The sequence below is a fragment of the Rutilus rutilus genome (assembly GCF_951802725.1).
Source record: "Rutilus rutilus genome assembly, chromosome: 10".
Classification (NCBI taxonomy): domain Eukaryota; kingdom Metazoa; phylum Chordata; class Actinopteri; order Cypriniformes; family Leuciscidae; genus Rutilus; species Rutilus rutilus.
In genome coordinates this window covers 13,641,535-13,663,974 of record NC_140215.1, presented here as the reverse complement: position 1 = coordinate 13,663,974, position 22,440 = coordinate 13,641,535, and the positions used below count along the sequence as shown (strand labels likewise).

The 22,440-nt window shown below is 36.6% G+C and overlaps 1 protein-coding gene and 1 long non-coding RNA gene across 4 annotated transcripts in view; one reads left to right on the top strand and one right to left on the bottom strand.

The window, feature by feature from the left end:
- Positions 1-22,440, top strand: part of vangl1 (VANGL planar cell polarity protein 1) — a 38,388-nt gene that overhangs the window by 13,843 nt on the left and 2,105 nt on the right. For 2 of the 3 annotated variants that reach the window (XM_084421444.1, XM_084421445.1), the window contains exons 3-9: positions 347-482; positions 14,076-14,510; positions 15,159-15,334; positions 16,215-16,348; positions 18,234-18,269; positions 20,230-20,365; positions 20,520-20,754. In XM_084421444.1, the coding sequence (XP_084277570.1) occupies positions 347-482; positions 14,076-14,510; positions 15,159-15,334; positions 16,215-16,348; positions 18,234-18,269; positions 20,230-20,365; positions 20,520-20,754 (1,288 nt within the window). The remainder of the gene's footprint in view (positions 1-346; positions 483-14,075; positions 14,511-15,158; positions 15,335-16,214; positions 16,349-18,233; positions 18,270-20,229; positions 20,366-20,519; positions 20,755-22,440) is intronic. The other variant, XM_084421446.1, reaches the window with a different exon arrangement.
- Positions 2,698-6,286, bottom strand: LOC311298479. Its single transcript, XR_014628965.1, has 3 exons — positions 6,184-6,286; positions 5,639-5,766; positions 2,698-2,835 (listed from the first exon to the last, which is right to left on the bottom strand). It is a non-coding gene; the product is annotated as an uncharacterized lncRNA (long non-coding RNA).

Genomic DNA, 22,440 nt, shown 5'->3' with positions numbered 1-22,440 from the left:
GCTGTATTTGTTTGTGTTTATCAGTTTTGTTTTATTCTAAGGCTTACCAGACATTAGCTATGACTAAAAAGACAGGAATGAGCCAGAGAGAGAGAGGGAGAGAAAGCTGTGCTTGGATTAGGGTCGTCACAGCTCACTGCCTCTAACCCAGTTTGCACCAGATGCTCCAGCTAGGGCATGGACGAGACGACGCTAGAGGAAGCCAGCACGTGTCAGTGAGAGGATGAAGAGGGAGAATGATGATGGTGGTTATCCTGTCATTAGTGTGAGTGTGTTTCCCTGCTCCCATCGCCATGGCGACAGCGTTTCCCTCACCTCCGTCGCTGTGTGTGTCTCTCTCGTGCAGTGAACGCAGCAGCAGGGATCGGCACAAATCACACAGCCGTGACAGCAGCAGCCGCTCAGACAAAAATGTCACCATCAGTGCATCGTCAGCCCAGCCACAGCAGCCGGATCAAGGCTCCGCCCCCACAGATGCCCAGGTGAGTCAGACACTGGATATATTTGAGAGAATCAGTGTGATAGTGTGTGGATAGATAATCACCATTGTGCCCTTGATGTAGATCCCTTAACTTACTCCAGAGGAACTTAAGCTAAAAAAAAAAAAAAAAAAAAGATCATATTGGAATTAATGTTTTAATACTAAACATATTTTAGCAAATCAAAGCATGTTTTTTTAAACCGTATAATTGTATATAATATCCATTATATTTTTTAATAAAAAAATTATATTACACGACCTTTCAAATAATTGGACTCAATACTTTTTAAAAAAACAACCTTTTATTCAGTAATTATGCATTGATAAAAAGATGCTTCTATTATAAACATTGTCAACCCTAAAACGTTCGAACGGTACTGTGTATATATACTGTATTTTTTTAAATTTTTATAATTGTCTAATCCTTATTTCACTTATTACGCTCATTCCAAACGTACAATAAAAATAGCCACACATGCACATCATGAATATATATAGTGTATATGAACAATACAAACATTCTTGTTGAATTTAATGCTGCTTTGCATATGCATTTGTGCAGAATATATGTGTGATGAAACTGTATGTGATGTCAAACGTGGGCATCTGTCATCTATTGAACTCTGAGCTGTACCTCAGCAAACACTGGCCATAGTTAAAGAGGATAACAGGGATTTCAGACAGTGACATGCTCCAGAAAACAGAAAAATGAATTTTTTTTTTATTGAATGTTCTTTGCTGCCAGAGTAATTCATGTGTGAAGTGCTCAGTGTTATGCCAGATTAAATTAAAGGAATATTCAGAACTTAAACCTCAAAGAAATGTAGTCCCACCTCAAAAGGACAATTTAGACACATTTACAGCTCAACTAAGAAATATTATTAATTGATATAGTTCTTTATCAAAATTACAAGCTTCACATTTGTGCTATTTTTCCGCTTGCCTGCTATTGCCCATTGTAAGAGCAAGCCACAGATGCGTTTCATGCTGTTTCACACCTCATGCATAAACAGCATGCAAGCGGTGCTGCAGCTTAAGTGCAATAGCAGGCTCGAATTGTGTTTTCGAACTAACATCGTTTCTGTTGGATGAAAGAGCTGGAGCTTTACACAGAAAAGTGATTTCTGGGTTACCACAATGAGTATTGGGAGTGAGCAGTTGAGAATTATTATTACGAATGTGAGCTGCATGATCCCATTTACATCCAAACAGCAATTAATCCACAATAGAATCCAAACCCCAAAGATAATAAACATTTTAAAGGATCTGGGTTCAATTGGATTTACTGATTTGCAGTGTTCGGGTGTGTGTGTAAATTGCATTAAGGCAGATATATATATTTTTTGTCAAATGGCAACATTGTGTTAATAAAATCGTTCATCGTGTTGTTTTCAATTGATTTTCTACTGAGTTCAGCACACTACGAGTTGTAAAAATAGGCTTAGCGATGAAACTTTACTGGCAAAATGAATATTTGCTGCCTTTTAATATTTATACATCTGTTTTCCTGTGATATTGCTCACTTAAAACTGTTGGGTTAAAAATAACCCAACGAATAACCCAACTGTGGGGTGGTATAGCACCTTCCCAACTGTGGGTTATTTTAACCCAATGCATTGGGTTAAATACCAGTTGGGTTAAAATAACCCAACAGTTAAGTTATTTTTTTATTTTTATTTATGACCTTATTTTAATAAATAAAATAGACATTGTTTTCAAATATAATTTTTTTATTTGATTATAAACACAATAAATATGTTTTTAACATGTTTTAACTATTAAATTATGAATGTAATAAATATTATTGAGCCTAGTATGTAAATATACACATGTATAATAAATAGAACAAACAATTATGATGTGCAAATATTAAAATATACATATTAATTTTAAAACATGCGTGCACATACAGTACATAAATTAAAAACATACACAGATGTGCCACAATAAAAATAAATAAACATACTTATTAAAAAAAGGCTATACTGTACACTTTATGCATTGTGTTATAAACACCTTAATATGGTGTTTGGCTACTGGACCTACTGATGATCAGTATTGAAAACAAAGCTTTTAAGGAGGTTGCAATGCATTGAAGGAACTCCTCCAGGAATATTATAGACAGCATGCTGTAAAAACTCCCAAATGGGAGCAGAAGGCTTTGGGTAGTTAATTTCATAGATGTAGAATATTTTGAAGCATACATCCACTGCTTGAAGTAAGGTCTCTTTTTCAATTGCCTCCCCGTTGAAAATGATGAAAACTTGGGAGGACTTCTCTTTGTCCCCAAGCACCAAGATGTGTGGATCCTGGCTTGTCTCACTAATTAGGTAATGCACCATATTAGTTCCAACCTTAAAAGATAAATATACTTTAGTTGGCATATATAGTGACGAAAATTCCATAGATACAATATATTTATTTACAAATGAATTGCAAAAAAAATCAGCAGCATTTACTGTGTAAAAGTAACACTGAAGCAGTATTGTAGTTAAAGGGTTAGTTATAATGATGAATTAATGACTGAATTTTCATTTATGGGTGAACTAACCCTATAATTAAAGTAGGTTAACTCATGGTTAGTCATGACACCTGTGCTGTGGATAACCAAATCACTGAAGGAAAGAATATATGTATACAGAGCAATGCAATTTAAAGGGATACTCCACCGTTTTTTTCATATTAAACTGTGTTATTCCCTTATTAACTAAGACGAGTTGATACATACCTCTCTCTTCTCAGTGCGTGCACTTTATCGCTCTGGCGCGCGGTGACACTTTGATCCACTTAGCTTAGCCCAGTATATTCAATGGTATCTAACAATAATGAATTTAGAAGTGACCAAACACATCCACATTTTCCCTATTTAAAAACAGTAAAAAGTCACGCCTGTAAAAAGTCACGCCTGATCCTCTTCCTTTTGACAGAAGTGAGAGGAAGTGGATCAGGCGTGACTTTTTACTGCGCCGAGTCGAAGTACTCCCAAAAGTGCTATTCCGCCATACATTATAGTTATCCTTTTTAACCCGCTTAGAAAAGCGCCACGTTTTATTTTGTAATACCATACTTGGTTGTATAACTACTCGTGTAACTGTAAATGTGTTTGGTCACTTCTAAATTCATTGCTGTTAGATACCATTGAATATACTGGGCTAAGCTAAGTGCTATCAAAGTGTCGCCGCGCACCAGAGCGATTGAGTGCACGCACTGAGACGAGAGAGGTATGTATCAACTCGTCTTAGTTAAGGGAATAACATAGTTTAATATGAAAAAAACGGTGGAGTATCCCTTTAATGGGCCTATACAGTGCTTTTTTGGATTTTAAGTAATTACGTATTATGTATTATTATATATTAAGTAACACAGCTGTTTGTGCACGTAAACTATTTGTAAAGTTACAAAGTATAAAGTCCATGCCAAAGGACTTTCTATTTAACAGAAAACACTGTTCCTGAACTGCCTAAAACACCTCATTTATAGTCCTGTCATTAGTTCTGTGACTTTACTATGTTACTATGTCACATATTTGCACCTGCCAGCAAACACCTTTCTACACCGTAGGAGTTTGGCGTCATGTCAAAAGCAAATAAAACGCAACAATGAACACACTCTGGATTTAGATTGTAGACCGATGCCACATTCTATTTTCTGATGTGCTCCTGGAAAAGAGCTGATCTTTTTTTGAAACATGCGCTTTGACATAATAAACAGCATGTTTGTGTTTCTGCACATCATTCTGGTTAATCAAAAGATTATGTTTGTTCAGAACATTTAACTGCAGATTGTTTTGCAAATGAGGCAAAACATACTAATAATTTGTTTTGTGAATACATTACATTTAATCATTTAGCAGACGTTTTTATCCAAAGCATTACATTCTTGTGCAAAATTTTATATCAACAATATAAATTAACCTCAAATAATATATATATATATATATATATATATATATGAAAAAAAATTATATATATATTAGGGGTGGCACGGTACATGAAAAAACATCCGAAACGTTCGGTTCGCTTGTCTCGGTTCGGTGGGTGTGTGCGTCGCACGGTTCGACGCATGCACAATGTAGCCTCGTGCCCGTGCTAATACAATGCTAAATCATAAATGAGATGCAGAATAACATTATGATGTCCAGCAATCGATTTAAATAGTGCACTGGGTTTACTTAGACATTTAATGAGATCTACTCCACTATATGTTGTTTTTTCACGTGAATAAATACATAGATCGACTGTTTCACAAATGTACTTTAATGGTCCATTGGCAGAACTTTTGCCAAGCGTGTCATAGGTTCTGAGTTCTAATCCGCACTCGTATATATATATATATATATATATTTTTTTTTTTTTCATCAAAACAGATTATGTTTATCAGTGGTTGTATATCAAGCAGGGACAGATTTGTGTGAATTTTGTTTCGTGATTTCACCGGAACGAATAGAGAGTCTCCTCAACGGATAGAAGCGCGCGTCCGAGTGAAGATTGTGCGGCGTGTGCGCGAGCCACAAGAGAACACAGTATCCGTGCCGTGCCACTGATCACAGCGGCAACGAGCACTTTGATCACTTGATTTAAAAAAACTAATTTCAGCGCTAGATTGCTTCTTATTTAACAAACGAAAGAAACAAATAATTTGCTAGTTAACTGGAGATGTTTTATTTATTTGTATTGGTACATCCGTGCCGCGAGATGTTTCAAAAGTGGTGGGGACAATATCGACCCTGGCAAAAAGTGGTGGGGACATGTCCCACCCGCAAATTACGCCTATGATGACGAGACACAAGAACTGTCCGACACAGCCCACGTAGCTCTCACTACAGATGGATGGACCTCCAGGGCCACTGAACGTTTCCTCACGGTGACCGCTCACTATATTACTTCGAAATGGGAAATGAGAAGCTGCGTTTTGCAAACACGCCCCATTTATGAAATAAATAAATAGATAATTAAGCTATATATCATATGCTGAAGTAAATTTTTGGAGTGTTAAAGATTAAAAGAAAAAATAACAACAAGAACCGTACAGAACCGAAAACCGTGACCCTAAAACCGTGATACAAACCGAACCGTGGGTTTTGTGAACCGTGCCACCCCTAATACATATATAAAAAAGCCAGTTAACAGATGATGTTGCAGTGTTGCTTTAACTTACTGGTTTAAGGTCAATGAAGCTGCGCTTTATTTCAGCATAAGTTGGACGGACCATTTTCCCATCTGTGCGGTATGGTGATGATGGCAGAACAGCAGGAAGGGTTTTAAAGGCAACTTCACCACGAACATCTTGAACGACAAATTTACAGAAAGAATGCTTAAATAAAGAAGGTTATATCTTCCTCTGCTAAATCATCCCAGTCCTCGGTTTCCTCATCAACCCCAGAATCATCAAGTGTTGTTGATATAGGCATGTTTTCTGATGGTGAGAGTGTTGGAATATGTTGGTTGTGCAAATCTGTATCTGTTGTAGATGATACTGTTTGACAAATGTGTTCTTTTAATATGTGTCTCTTATATGACCATAAGTAATTGAATGTTCTGTTACAGCCATTTCCACTACATCTGAAGTAGGAGCTAGCACTGTTAATGCCATGAATCAATCTAAAATGTGCAAAAAGATCTTTTGTTTTCCCTGAAATTGCCTTATTGCACTTAAAACATGTCAGCAAACACACAGTCATTGTTTAGCTAGTGTAAACTTACTCCCAAATATTCCGAATGAAATTTCTTGAATTTAACCCTGAGACCAATTCGCGGAATTAGCGCAGCAATGCTCGCGTCATCCAGTAGCATAAAGCTATCTTCATCGACTTCTTCCTCTGTGTTAAAATGAAGCAGAAAAAGAATAATTTAGTCCTTGAAAAGTAAACTAGTCTTTAATTATTTTTTTTTTATATTAAACAAATTAATTTGTATAGTGCTTTTTCATAATTTATATTGTTTCAATGCAGATTTGCAGAAAGTCATAGACTCAGTTTCACAGACACAGATTAAGATTTTAGTCTGGGACTAGGCTTAAAGGAGAAGTTCACTTTTGAAAAAACTTTTGCTGATAATTTACTCACCCCCATGTCATCCAAGATGTCCATGTCTTTCTTTCTTCAGTCGAAAAGAAATTAAGGTTTTTGATGAAAACATTCCAGGATTTTTCCACATATTATGGATTCCATTGGGACCCAAACGGTTCAAGGTCCAAATGACAGTTTCATTGCCGCTTCAAAGGGCTTTAAACGATACCAGACGATGAATAAGGGTCTTATCTAGCGAAACGATCGGTCATTTCAAAAATAAATAAAAAAGTTTAAGTTTTATAAGCACAAATGTTCGCCTTGCTCTGTTCTGTGATGCGCGTTCGTGACGTCACGTAATACGCAATTACGTTGAAAAGGTCAAGTTTGATGTGTTTACAAATGTGCGGAAGGAGGACCATATAAACATTTTCAAATGTATTTGTGTCAGTTTATCGTTTAAAATGCCCATTTCGTGTGCGCATCCTGAGTGTTTTAATATTAAAAAGCCAAAAAGAACATTTTCTTCAATTTTTCAAGCGTGACCTTTTCAACGTAATTGCGTATTACTTGACGTCACGAACGCGCATCACAGAACAGAGCAAGGCGAACATTTGTGCTTATAAAACGTAAACTTTTTATTTTATTTTTTAAATGACCGATCGTTTCGCTAGATAAGACCCTTATTCATCGTCTGGTATCGTTTAAAGCCCTTTGAAGCTGCAATGAAACTGTCATTTGGACCTTGAACCGTTTGGGTCCCAATGGAATCCATAATATGTGAAAAAATCCTGGAATGTTTTCATCAAAAACCTTAATTTCTTTTCGACTGAAGAAAGAAAGACATGGACATCTTGGATGACATGGGGGTGAGTAAATAATCAGCAAAAGTTTTTTTAAAAGTGAACTTCTCCTTTAATCCGTGTCCCTGAAACAGAGCAATAATGTTATGTTAATAATGATTTACAATAGAGCAGGATTTTAAGGCTGGGCAATATGACAGTATCCTCTGAATTTAGATCAAGCCATACTGTATAGTGTTGCCTAGAATATATATCAGTGACTTGGGCAAATGTCCGAGCAAGAGGGAAACAGTTCACTACCATTAACAAACAAAAACTTAAATATATATATATATATATATATAACCATGCATCACTAAATTAAATAGATTAACTTACCTTGAAATGTTTCTATTAAATTGCAGAGGTTCCACTGTGTTAGTTTGTCCCTAACAAATGAATCCATTTATCTAAAACATAAGTATAAACACGTTTAGTACAAAACATTTAATACAAATGCAAAATTGTCATAGCATAATGTATACTATAATTAGATGCTATTCCATTAACTTACTCCTGTAATACATTTAATACAACATGCATTAATATATTAAAGCAGCTGTACGTTTACCTTGAAACATCAGTTGCAAACTCTTTCTGATGGTAAACTGACTAACTTACCTATACAAACATGATGGTTAACTGACCTGAACCCACAAACGTCTGTTATAGCTAACAATATATGTATGTTTGAGTGGTGTGGCGTTGGTACGAAAATCCGTGGAAAGAGCAGATTTACAGCTGCGGCGCTTTCGTCTGGGTTTTTTGTAGAGAATTCAGTGAATCAAATGTTTCTCACTAAATCTCACAGCATTGTTGTGGTGTCCGTCATGTGATTGAGGTGTGAGCTGATATAACGTTAGAGCTGCGCAGTTATGTGCCGGTCCGAGCTGATAACGTACCTAAAGTTACTTTAGTTTATCTGTATACATTTCACCAGGCATTTTTATTAACGTTAGGTAATACGTTACATTTCTAAACGGTTTCGCTAATCTTTCATCTAATGTTTTAATGATGTTATTAATGCTAGCGAGAAAACTGGGATAGCTAACAACAATCGCTCTGATCCGGAGAATAAAAAAAAAAAGACAAAAGTGAACGATAACATAAAAAAAATAGTTCTAAGATATATTTAACGTTTCAGTACACATTATTTCATGTTATAAAGTTATATACATCATAAAAGCTCATATTACTTACCTTTCACAGTCAGGCTGTCGGTGATGTCCGTTGGCTGTCTGTCTGTCACTGACTGGTCCGTTAATATTTGAACCATCGAAGCGCGAACGTATTTAACCCAACGGTTAGGTTATCACTGAAAATAACCCAACGGCATAAACAAATAACCCAACAAATTTTAATATAACCCAACATAATGACCCAACATGCATACACCAACGGTTGGGTTAAAAAAATAACCCAACGTTTTTAAGTGTGTGGTTATTGTGATGAAACAATAACCTCATTCACACTGGCATAGTGATTATAAGTGATTATACTGGAATACTTATTAGAGAGACAACGATTACAGAATCGAGTGTAAAGTGTGTGTGTGTGTAATGAGGAGTTTTTGTGTGTGTAGGCAGATATGGAAAATCGGAGCGACACACATCTCAGTATGAAGGGACGTCGCTTTGTACTTCCTACAGGGTCTCAGTTATTCTGACCTACTTGGCTCGCCCTCAGGGGCAAAAGGCACACAAAGTTTGTATAGGTCCTCATGCCTGTCTACATGAATTTGTGTGTTTGTGTGTTTGTGTGTGTGTGTGTGTGTGTGTGTGTGTGTGTGTGTGTGTGTGTGTGTAAACACTGTACATTTCTCTTGAAAGGACTTTAGGATATGGAAGAATTCTGATTGAACAGACCTAGTTCTGAAATTTTAGTGCATTAGATTTTTTTGGATCAAACTGAATAGAAATATATATATGTGTGTGTGTGTGTGTGTGTGTGTGTGTGTGTGTGTGTATATATGCGTGCACTACCATTAAGAAGTTTGGGGTAAGATCGAAGTCTCTTTTGATTCAGAAAACTTTTATTCAGAAAGAATGCTTTAAATTGATCAAAAGTGACAGTAAAGACTTTTGTTATTTTTAATAAATAATTTATTAATAAATTTTTAATAATAAGAAATATTTTTTTGGGGCACCAAATGAGCATATTAGAATGATTTCTGAAGGATCATGTGACACTGAAGTGTGAAGTGAAGGCTGCTGAAAATGATACATATTATATTATTTATATATAATAAATAATACATTACATTATATGAATAAATTACATTTTAAAACATTAAAATAGAAAACAGTTATTTAATAATATTTCACAATGTTGCTGTTTTTACTGTATTTTTGATCAACTAAATGCAGCCGTTAAATTTTTTTTTTGAACAGTTGTGTATATGCAAACGAACATGAACCTTCCAATAGCACCATTTCAAAATTGTTAAACAATAGGTAGGTTTCATCTTTTCATAGATCATTTAAATTACAATGGCAGATCTCTTGATATAAAAAGAAGCAAATGCGCACTGGTTTATTTGATAAAAATATCATACTAAACCGAGGAAAGCCCCTGGCACTGCTAACAGGTTAATGCCGTGCCCTTGAACGGCTGTCAGGACTATTCTTCCCTGTGTAATTTCATCATGTTGGCTCTGATCTTCTTTCGTCTTCCTGTCATTCAGCCTGGGCCTCTGGAATGTTGTCTCCAGTGAGGAAACTTTAGACGTTAGTGAACAGAATGACTTGGAATAGCAAGCATGTAAGTCATAACTGGCGTGCTAAGAAAGGGCCTGTGTTTATGTTTGTTGTGCCCTTTGAGTGTGTCTTTCTTGCTAGTGTCATTTTTATTTATAAAATGATAGATCTAGCTCTGTTATTTGATTCGATGATTATCAAAGGCTACATAGATATATCCATTGCTTCAACCTTAAATTAAGGCACGTGGTGATATTGTCTGATAATCGAATGCCTCTTTGCCTCTCTAATACTGCAGTTATGACATATTTTTGTTAGTATTTTAAATACATTTTGAAGCCTAAATACAATTGCCAGGAGTAAAAAGTTAAGCATAGGCTACAAACAAACGTCACCACCATTAAGCTTCCAACAACTCTCTCATTTTTTATTTAAAAAAAACATTTTCCCTAACAGAATAGTTTGCAAGAGCACAATTATAAACACAACGAGGCTATAAAACTGGACTAGTGAGTAGATGAGTTTCTTGAACTAATGTTATCGACAGACCTTGTTCCAGGCATTTAGTCAAAAACTCATTAAAAACAAAACAAAACAAAAAAACATTGATTTCAGGACGATGGAACCAGACGTGCTAAAATACTAACTCGTTTCTGGGTTTTGCCTACAAAAAAACTTTATCCCTGCAGCACTCTATTGGCAGAGCCTCATCACCAATGACAGATGTCTATTTTAGTCCCTCCCCCTTCACCCCAGATTCACTGCTTGAATCAAAAGACTGCTTGAGTTTGATTCCTCTCGCCTCTCATAGTTACTAGCCCAGGGTCATAATGACATACATAAATCTTACCTGTCAAAGGCCGCTTCTAACCTTTCAAAGTCAGCTACAATGTCCTGGGTTCAATACAATTTATTTCAGAATCAAGAAAAATGCACCATCGACAGTATCTGTCAAGTACTACTGTGTATCATTTTAAATCATTATGCTCTTAGTGTTCTCATGTCTGTAATTCTATAATAATGTCTGTATCCTTTATGTTCCTTTCAATTTAGAGTTGTAAATCGGAGCAAAATGCCTATGCGGGTTTATTTTGGAAAAAAATGAGAGGAAAAGGATGGAGGGTGGAGAGGAGAGAGGTGCAGGAGTTTCTCACACTTGTTTACCACTCCCTCTCTTCCTGCTTTTCTTTCTGTGGACTGTGGCTCCGTGACGGAAATGAGCTGTACACGAGTCAAGCAGAACACTAAAACACATGCGCACGCGCACGCGCACACACACACACACACACACACACACACACTCACACGCACACACACTATTAGCTGGGTTGTGTGCTTCTTTTGTCTGTCTCAGTGGGGGAAGCACATTCAGCAATGTGGACTGTAGGAAAAATGGAACAGATCAAACCACAGTCCTGTACAATAGCCTTCCCTCTGGTCACAAAGACCTCATTTTTAAAGATGTTTTTATGGAATTGTACTTGAATAAAATATAAATAAAATTGTTGTGTTTGTGTTAACCAAAAAGAAAATTCTCTCATTTATTCACCCTCGTATCGATGACTATTTAAACTTGAAAATCAAACTTGAATATCATAAATAATGTGAAATATCCTGAATCTTTTTAAAACGGGGATCTCATTTCAAATTGTTGGCGTATTAACACATGCTTTCTAAGTATTGTCAAGTTATAAATAGTCCAGCTTTGGAGTTCAGCTTTTATTAGGCACATATTGCTGTTTATGTTTAACCGATTAATAAGAATGTTTCTTGTCCTTTCATGTGGGCCACTTCAGTTTGTTGCAGCCAAGATTCAGCTCATGAAGTCATTTAGAACCCAAATGTAATTTGCATTGATATTAAACAATGCTTTAACTGGTTCAACTGATTTCTTTAAAGTGCCCGTGGTGTGCGTTTTCAAATATTACCTTTCATGTAGTGTGTAATTTAGCTGTAGGTGAATGTAAAAGGTCTGAAAAATTGTAACAATCAAAGTGCACAACAAATAAAGTTATTGTCTCCTAAAAGAAAGAATCAATTCTGGAGTTGTCAGGAATTCCAGTCTCACTTCCTGGTACATACTTGCATAACAATGTAACAAATTTGCACAATGCCCGCTATGATTGGCTGCCTGTGAATAACGTCTGCTTTGACCCGCCCTCAAACACTGTAGTTGTAGCTGAGGCCTGGAAGAGTTTGGTTCGTGTTGTTGACATGTTGAGAAGACGCTGTTTTCAGCATTGCAAATCCTCTTTGCATCTACTTCAAAAGGATAAAGACTCACTCTGGAATTGATACAGTAAAAAATTGGTTTCCGTCATGCGCTGTAAGCCATAGACCAATCACAACAGACTAGGCTATTTGACCAATCAGAGCAGAGTAGGCTCTCGGAAATTAAGGGTTTAGAGAGACTGAATCTTTGAATGAACCGGTTTTAGACTGTTTGAGAAATTGGGTGATGTGCAATGTATATTATGAGTAAATTAAAGTTTTGTTTTTTTAACCTCTGATGCATGTAAAGCATCAAACAATATGTACAGCACAGTTCGGCCCAGCTTGTTGTGTGAAACTTTGCAAAGAGACTGCCATTTAAAGATGCAACCCGCTAGTAGGCATTGTTATTATTTTATTTTACATGTTTAGAGCCATTCATTTCAAATGTTGTTTTTGAAAAATGTTAAGTTACAGTAGCAAAAACGGTTTAATTTTAGGTATCAGAGAGGAGGTGGAAAATTGTAAAGTAAAACTACTGTATATTATTTTGGTATTTAAGTGTAGATGGTCATTTTCAAAAGTTTTCCTTGATGTGAATTTTATGTGTGAGTAACAGATGCTTTGTTAAGACTTCAGTGCTTACAAATTTAAGTGTAAATGTGTTTTTTACAGCAGTAGCTGCCTCTGGTGCTAGCCAAACGCTTTTGGATGTTGACCCTGAGACCTCATCCAATGGGCTCCATTTTTTAAATAATAAATCTTATGTGCATCTGTGTTTGTGTTTCCACCACCTTTTACAACACAATATGCTTCTTTAACCTTTTCCATCTGCCATTTCCTCACTTCTGATGATCACCCGTAAAGTTATTTTTGCACAAGGGTTGCCGCAAGCTCTAAACTGTGTAGAACGGAAAGGACATTTCTTTTCTTTCTTTCTTTTTTTAAAATTGTCAAATGAGCTCAAACCATTACCAAAGTAAACAACTCACTTTTAATTTGTCACTATTCTTCTCAATTACCAGTAATCCCTCCATTTTTCTTTTGTCGCATATGTGAATAACCCCTATTGTATTTATTAGTTGTCTAAGAATCTGGGTTCTTTGGTTCACGTGGAGTCCATCAATACCAGGTTTTGCAAGGTTGGACTCGGTCATGTTGCAAAGTTGCATCAGTGTTTTTCTTAAACTCTTTGCATTGAACTTAGTGAATATGTTCAATAGTTGGCCCAGTATTTGCTGCATGTGGCTGTATTTTGTGTCTATTATTATTATGATAATAATATTGCTGTCATTTACATGAAATGAAAAGTTTCTCGATTCAGATTAAATTGGCTAAACTACATTACCATACAAAATACAGCCTCTATTCATACAAATAAGCAGACAAATCCATAAATAAATATATAAATAGTTGCAGATGAATAATGTTTAATGGAATTCTAATCTGCACTGCATTTCACATTCTAGTGGCGCTGGTTCAGACGTCCTTCTGTTAGAAAGTTCTCAATTGTTGTTAGTGTGTCTCTCAGTTCTCAATCTCATTTATATGTAGATGTATGTGAGTTTTGGGTATTTGCCATTAATATATGCTGATGAGGGAGACCTAGGTACTTCCATACTGTCTGTCTAAATTAGCTTTGAAGCAGATTTGTCATCTCACAAACAGGGAGGGAAAGGGGAGCAAATCAAAAGCTGTAAATTTGTTTTTGTCTTCTGTATTATTGATCCTGAGTGCTGTGCTTGGATGTTAGGCCTCTAAGATAATGGGGCTTTTAGGAGTATGTTGAATTTTTTATGTGCATGATACAATGCTGTTCCTCTCCCACCTCTTGACAGGATGACAACTGGGGCGAGACCACCACAGCGGTCACCGGAACATCAGACCACAGCTTGTCTCAAGAGGACTTGGCTGGCTTCGGGAAGGAGACGGATGGTCCAGTAGAGAAATTGAACTGTATACGCTTCATTCCTTTGGCCCTCACCCTCCTCCTGGGCCTGCTGGTCCTGGTCACCCCCCTGTCCTTCCTGGTGCTGCCCCAGGTTCTGTGGCCGGAGCGCCTTCAGGCTTGTGGTACTGCCTGTGAGGGCTTGTTTCTCTCACTAGCTTTCAAGCTCCTCATTCTCTTGCTGGCTGGCTGGGCGCTGTTTGTGCGACCGACGCGAGCCTCCCTGCCCCGGATAGCAGTGTTCCGCGCCCTGCTGGGGTTGCTCACACTCCTCCTGCTGCTCTCCTATTGGCTGTTCTTTGGAGTGCGCATCTTGGACTCACAGGTATGGGCAAATGTGTGTGGGCACCAAAAAGAGTCAAGAGAAACATGTTGAGATCTGTGGAATTGCATTTGTTTAACGTTTCTTTTAATAATATTGTTAGATTCAGCTATAATATCTTATTGGATAAGCCATGTTCAAAACCACATATACAATTATATATGTACACCTGTGACCATGGATCATTGTTTTTGCAATTCCATTTGATGATGCTAGTGGCGCTGAAATTACACACTTCAATTGTAACTTACATTTAGGCTAATGACTTCAATGTTAGGCTACTTATTATTATCATCATCATCATCATAAGGGTTAAATTGGAATATTTTGGAATGTTTTTTCACTAAAATCATGTCATTGTTTGTTCAACACTTCATGTTCCTCATAAATCTTCTATGTAATTCTCAGCAGCATTTAAATATTGGTCTGTATTTATTTATAGGTTCAGAAAAAAAAGATTTTATTTTAATCACTATTTTTATTGTATATGTAAATGGGGAAGTGAACTAATGAACTATTTTGAAGCATTTAAGCAATTGTGTATGATCAAATTATGATTTTTTTTATTTAATTATTAACCCCTTCAAAACAAATTCAGTGCATGTCATTTTGACCCCCTTGGTTTATTGCTTTACTTTCTGTGCTTAACAGGAAGAGAACTACCACGGCATAGTGCAGTTTGCAGTGTCATTGGTCGATGCTCTGCTGTTCATCCATTACCTGGCAGTGGTTCTGCTGGAGATCCGGCATCTGCAGCCCTGCTTTTCGCTCTGTGTCGTACGCTCCACTGATGGAGAGACTCACCATTACAACCTGGGACAACTCAGGTGCCAGCTGATAACCAAAACATTGAATAAAATAACTACAATATGCTCTTTAACTGTCTGTTACATGCTCTTTAGTTAAAAGGCAAAATAAATAGGAACTCACTAGTCACACTTCAAAATAAAAGTTTCTAATTAGAACCAAAAGTTTAACATAGTTAACTAGTTCTTTAGAAGACCATCTATGTAAATATGTGTCCAAGAGCTTAGAAACAATTAAGCAGATCAAAGGATCCATTTGCAGTGAATTGTTTTTTTAATAGTGGGTTCTTCATTGAAACCCGAGAGCTATTGAAGACCCTTTATTTTTAATAGTGTTCTATGCATCAAATCTGCAAACCAACTATGCATATTAACATGTAAAAAAAATAATATTGTTTTGCCTCTGTAATTGCACTGATTTTATGGCTGAGCTGCTTTATTGCTCAGATATTATATGTGCTTTTCTGTATACACAAAACTGTGTGTGTGTGTGTGTGCACTGTTTAATGCATTAATAACGAGTTGAGGTTGGGCCAAGGGAAAAAGGTCCATTAATCACCCCATTACAGGCACTCCCTACTTTGCCCTGCGTTACTTCCCCTCTCCCTTCCTCTCTCCTGCCCAACGCTCTCCTTTGTTCTTGCTCTCATTGTTTCATTGGTTGGACATTTGTGATCCAGCGCTACTGCAGAGTCAAGTGGCAGCACACACACAATAGCAGAGTGAAATCTATTAGTATCTGACGTCTGTTTAATGAAATATATTATGGAATTGTCTGTTCCTGTGTTTTAAGAGACACCCAAATCCCTATTACCAATGAACATGACAAGTTTTTTTTTTCTTTTTTCTTTTTTTTTTACAACGTTGATCGGTCTGTCTGTCTCTCTCTCTCCCTCTGTAGCATTCAGCGGGCAGCCCTGGTAATTCTTCAACACTATTATAAGGATTTCTCAGTTCACAACCCTGCCCTGCTAACGGCTGCTAAGTCCAGGGCAGCTAAACATCTGGCTGGGCTGAAAGTCTATAATGTGGATGGTGAGTTTAATCTGTGCAGAATCACTGCCTGTTTTCTGACTTGATGCTTATTGTTCTCTTGACCAAGAAATTCTGAATGATTCATTTTGGAATGCTTATAGGAAAGGCATCAAAATATGTATCCTAGATAGCAATGAGAACCTATGTCTCCTACTTCACAGGCTATTGTTCTGAGTAATAGACTATATCTGTCCTATTAATCTGTCACAAACTGCAAATTGAAAGTGTGTTATTTCAACATGAAACATTCTCATGTTCTTACAACATCAAATTATCTGAGAAATGCTATCCACATGAAATGTAAATGCCATTTTAAAAGCATGCATTGCTTACATTCATAATCCATATTACATTAACTTTTTTTGACTTTGTATATCAATATGCATAAGAATTACTGGTACACTTTACAATAAGGTCTCACTTATTAACATTAATTAATGCATTAACTAACATGAACTAACAATGACCAATATGGTTTTACAGCATTTATTATCCTTTGTAAATGCTAAAAGTTCATGTTATTTCACAGTGCATTGACTTATGTTAACAGATAAACAGATAACAGACATTTAGTAAATGTCGAAATGAACATGAACTAAGATTAATAAATGCTGTAGAAGTATTGTTCATTGTTATTTCGTGTTATCTAATGTAGTTAACTAATGTTAACAAATGAAACGAATGAAAAGTGTTACTAAATTACTTGCAGTATACACATAACAGAGCATTATATCAAAAATCTATTTTGGTTATCTTTTTTATTTTTAAAGAAACTATTTGTTTTGTACAGAGCCCCTAAAGGGACATAGTTGTGGCAAAAAAAAAGAGATATGAGGGAAAATAAGTCAATGCTTTTGCATCCTCTCACAAATGTTTTGCGTTCCCCTGAGAAACTTTGCGTTCCCCCGAGAAACTTCGTGTTCGCTCGCAAAACCTTTTGAGCTCTTAGTTGAGTTTCTCAGTGGAACACCAAAGGTTTTTGCGATGGAATGCAAAACATTTGCAAGAGAATGCAAAAGCATTGACAATTTTTTTTTTCTCCATCTCATATTCTTTTCCTTCACCATGTTACTTTAGGGGCTCTGTAGTTTTGTATATGACCACCTTTGCTCTTCACCAATGATATCAACAATTGTCTCATTTGTATCTATTTGTTAGCCTGGAAATCCAGACCTAAATCTAAAAGAGTAATGGTCTGGCGTCGACTAATGAAAATCGCCAAGCTCGAAGGGCGGCACCAAGCATGCATTTGAAAATCTCACTGCACGCAATTGGATAACACTACGACCAATCACAACAAGTTATCGCTTAGCTAATAGCTACCAGCGGAGCTAACTGGTAGATTAGACTCTTACCGGATCCGGTCGAAACAGCAAAAACGTCCTTCTTGCAAATGAATGATTTGAGCGCCGTCTTCTGTTCCTCTTTTAGAGAAAAAGTCTAAATCTTTCATTGTAGCGGCCAAAGCCGTTTCAAACAAATGGTGTTCATCCATAGCCATCTTGCAATGTTTACTAATGACTTCGACTTCGCAGCGCTGTCGTCATCTCGCCTCTGGCCCGCCTATATCAGATAACCCGATGTGATTGGTGCAGCTCAGATAGAGGGGCATATTTAATGAGCATCATTACTCGACACCAGAGTAACTCGCTGGCAAATTCAACTTGTGCTCTCGCGAGAACTCTGGATTACCAGGGTATCTATTTGTATCCCTCATGAGGAATTTTAATAGAAACATTTGAGACTAAGTTGATACTTGAGATCAAGATAGATGAACTTGGACTAAAAAACAAACACTCATGCACACTTCTTCTAATATAGATACGTGACCGTGTAAATCGCCACCAACATCTAATAAATCTTCTGTGATTGTTTCTTTCTGCAGAGTTTAAAGCCAAACTGAAAAGCTATCTTTTCGATTGTAAGTTCGGACCGTGTAATGCATTCAAAAATACTTTCACAGAAACAATGAATTGTCAAGTGCTCCACATGTCTTGGTTATTTGCTTGTGCATGCAGTCATTGTACACCGTGCACAAGGTCACAGACTCATCCAAAAAACAATCGAGAAATGTATTGAGAAATCCTTCTACATGTCTCAATTGCCATGAAGAAGACTCTCATCTCTGCACTTACTAAGCTGTAAAAATATGAAAAAGAAAAAAAAATTAAATAACTACTTTCTCATCCCAGATCTCAAACACACCCAGTCTCTCTCTCTCTTTCCCTGTCACTGTTTGACATTTATGATGTGCTGTCAGCACAAGAAATACACACACCATGATCCGGAGATGCATACTTGGGATCAAGATACCCCCTTAAGCACTCAAGCCTTCTTCATGCCTGTGGCTATCGAACCAGGCCAGGAATGTGTGTGTATGAGTGTGAGTGTGCACGTATATAAAAAACAGCAGTGCGTAGCTCTTTTTGTGCTTTGCACGGATTGCCAGAGTATTAATAATGCATCACTAGGAAAAAAAGATTCTCCCCTGAAAAAAAATTCCACATCTCCTTTTTCCCAGTTTTGAAAGCCTTCTGAATACTTGTTTTTGTCTGTGGGTATAATTATTGTTGTATCTTATTTCTCTTAATGGTTTTCCTTGGTGTTGGTGTTTGTATGTTTTTTTTTTTTTTTTTTTTTGTCTTTGTCATGTCATTCACAAAAATGTAATTTCTGGAGGTGATTAATTGAGTTATAGTACGGATCACAGACCTGCCCTGCTACAGAGGAGAGTCGAGCTGCCCTTGACATGCATTATTAACCATATCTGTGACCTGAATATGGATAAATATGCATAAATTATCCTGTTCACCACATTACTATGCACACTCAGCTAATATGCATTACGTATAATCATCATAACCTGATTCCACATAAAGATTTACTTGACTGCCAGTGGGCTTTTTGCAGTAGATATACAATACTTTTAAAAAGTTTGGGGTTGTTTTGTTTTTTTAATGTTTTGAAAGAAGTTATATAAACGGTAATAAAAATTTCAATTTAAAATAACTGTTTTTTATTTTAACATATTTTAAAATCTAATTTATTCCTGTGATGGCAAATCTGAAATTTCAGCATCATTACTCCAGTCTTTAGTGTCGCATGATCTTTCAGAAATGATTCTAATATGATTTGCTGCTCAAGAAACATTTCTTACTACCAATGATGTAAACGTGTGCTGCTTAATTGTTTTGAACAAACCATGATAGTTTTTATTCTTTAATGAATAGAAAGAAAAGCGTTTATTTAAAACAGAGATCTTTTGTAACATTATAAATGTCTTGACTGTCACTTTTGATCTATTTAATGCTTCCTTGCTGAATACAAATATTAATTTCACACTGACCCCAACCTTTTTATGGTAGTGTATATGACCTGTCTTAGCCTGATGGAAAATAAACTGAATGATGACTGGATGTAAAAAAAAAATATTGGTGATTTAAATTAGCCTTTTCTTTTCTTTTTTTCTGCCATCAATATTGTCAAACAAAGAAACTGTTTTCTCATTTAGTTTAATATTCAGACTGTTTAAAAGACATACTATATTACCCTCATGAAAGTGCTTTTAAATTAACACAGCTGTTAAATTACAATTTATATGATAATCTGCAACAGTATGAAGGCATGTATTTTTGATCAGGCATTACAATCCCTTGGCCTTGGGGTCCAAGTTTGATAGGAATTTGCATGACATCAGAAGGATAACTTTTGGTAACACTATAAAAGCTTGACAGACTTCGCAATGGGTCAGTTTGTGAAAGGTATCCGTTTTTCTTGCGATATGGAACAATGTCAAGATGAATTTTATTCGTTTTTTAGTATATTGAATTGTACTCGTATCTGTTCTCTCTCTCTCATAATGTTGATTTTTGTCTTTCCAGGTGCTGGAAGCGATGCTGCAACAGCTCAGTCTCGAGCTAAAATAGCAGCTGCCGCTCGACAGAGAGACACCAGCCACAATGAGCTGTACTACGAGGAAGCTGAGCATGATCGAAGAGTCCGAAAGCGCAAAGCACGGTAAGAGAAACAATAGAGTGGCAGAGTTTGTGGAACAACAAGTATGAAAGTGATACCAGAGCATGCAGTTAAATTGTGATATACAGTAAAAACATTTAAAATAGAGTTGTGGTTTTAATGAAACTACTGCAACTTAATATGCAACGTTTTCCAGGCTGGTTGTGGCCGTAGAGGAGGCGTTCACACATGTTAGACGGCTGCAGGAGGAGGAGAAAAAGAAGCCGCCGGGAGATGAGATGGATCCACGTGAGGCAGCACAGGCCATCTTCCCATCCATGGCTCGAGCACTGCAGAAATACCTGCGCACCACCCGCCAGCAGCACTGCCACAGCATGGACAGCATTCAGGCCCACCTGGCGTTCTGCATTACAAACAACATGACCCCAAAGGTGAGACTTTGACACGCTTTCTCACAAAAGTGGGTGACATTAATCTAGACTTCTCCCATTTGACACCACCCCAATGTCTGTAACAGGAGCACTTGCACACAATCGATATGAGTGAGAGGGTTGTATTGATTTTAAGCCATTCACATCTGTGTAAATGGGCAGATGTGAATGACTTATTAACTAAAGTTATAACAACAACATACACTTAGTGCATTGTAGCACTAATTGTAACCTCACATATAAACTGAATATTTTCAGAAGCCTCCGATCAGGAATAACATTTGGAATGAAATAGATTTTTTTTTTTTTATGAGAGCAGTAGTATGCAAATAACTGAGCTGTTGACTGTTTATCTTCAGCAGGACACCCATTTTAACAAAAAATTATAAATTCACCAGCTACTATATTTTCAGCAATTTGTGAATTTTTACTTGCCCTGTGTTATTATATGAACCAGTTGTGCTTGCCTAGTTTCAAAACAAAAAATATAAATTAAATAATTTAGTTTATGTGTAAAATTATTTGATTTACTATTAATTTTACATACATTTCCTTAATAATAAATATGTATATATATTTTGACATATTTAAAGGCATAGTATTTATTTTATGCAAGCGGCAACCTTCCTGTCTCTCTCTTGAAAATCAAGCGTAGGGTCAGTTCTGGCAGGTCACGTTAGTCAAGCTCGCATCAGTGACTCTCAGCTGATCCACGTCTACCTATAGGAATACAACGCCTATCATTGCTAGTATTACCAGCAGCTATCGCGTTTCTCAGGAGCTAATTACCCTCCTCCATCCCCAGCTCCTCCTCTCGTCCATTCAGTATGGCATTCTGATTCCCCTTGTATCAGACTAAATTCTCATTGTTCTACATTAAAATATTGACATTAATGCTACATTTTTGTTGGTTCTGTTCTGTTTACCCTAAGGGGGGTTATTGCTGCTCTCCCTGCTCTTATCCATGCTAAGCTGCATGGATGTGCAGGGAGTTCTTGCCCAGAACATAACCATACCGCCAATCCTAACTGTATGCTAATTGTCAATTGCATTTGACGATAGTGGTCCTGACAGAACCAACACGTAAGTGACTTAAACTGCAATTCATCGACTGGTCGCTAGAGGGTGCAAAAGAGAGTCAATTCATGTTTACAGCAGAAAAAAATATGTTTACAGCCTGGTACAAAAAGTGGTTTTGGTCTGTATAGCTAATTTTGCACTTCAAGACAACTGTGAGGGGGGTGAATTTTTACTGGGGGTGAATATGGACACTACGTCCATATTTTTTTACAGTCTATGATTTTATGTCATGAATTTAGTTTTTCATCATATTTCCCATTCTTGTGTATGAAATCAATAGAAATGTAAATGATTTCCACTCACAATTTCTCCAATAAATGTTTGAAACTTCAACCGCAGTTAAAACTGACACACTCAGAAGAGAAGTGACGACCGTATTTACCGTAGTTGCACACACTGAATTGTGATTGGTCTTTTCTTTCTCAATTAAACTGATCTGTCTGTACTGCATATTACTGTCAATCTCTCTGTCTCGCTATTGAATTATTTACTCAAACATTTTTACTGATGTTTTAGGACAAATCTAATCGATTTTAAAATACTACACAACTTCTAATCAAATCAGCTCACTGTACAGTACTAGCAGATATCACTGAAGAGAAATGA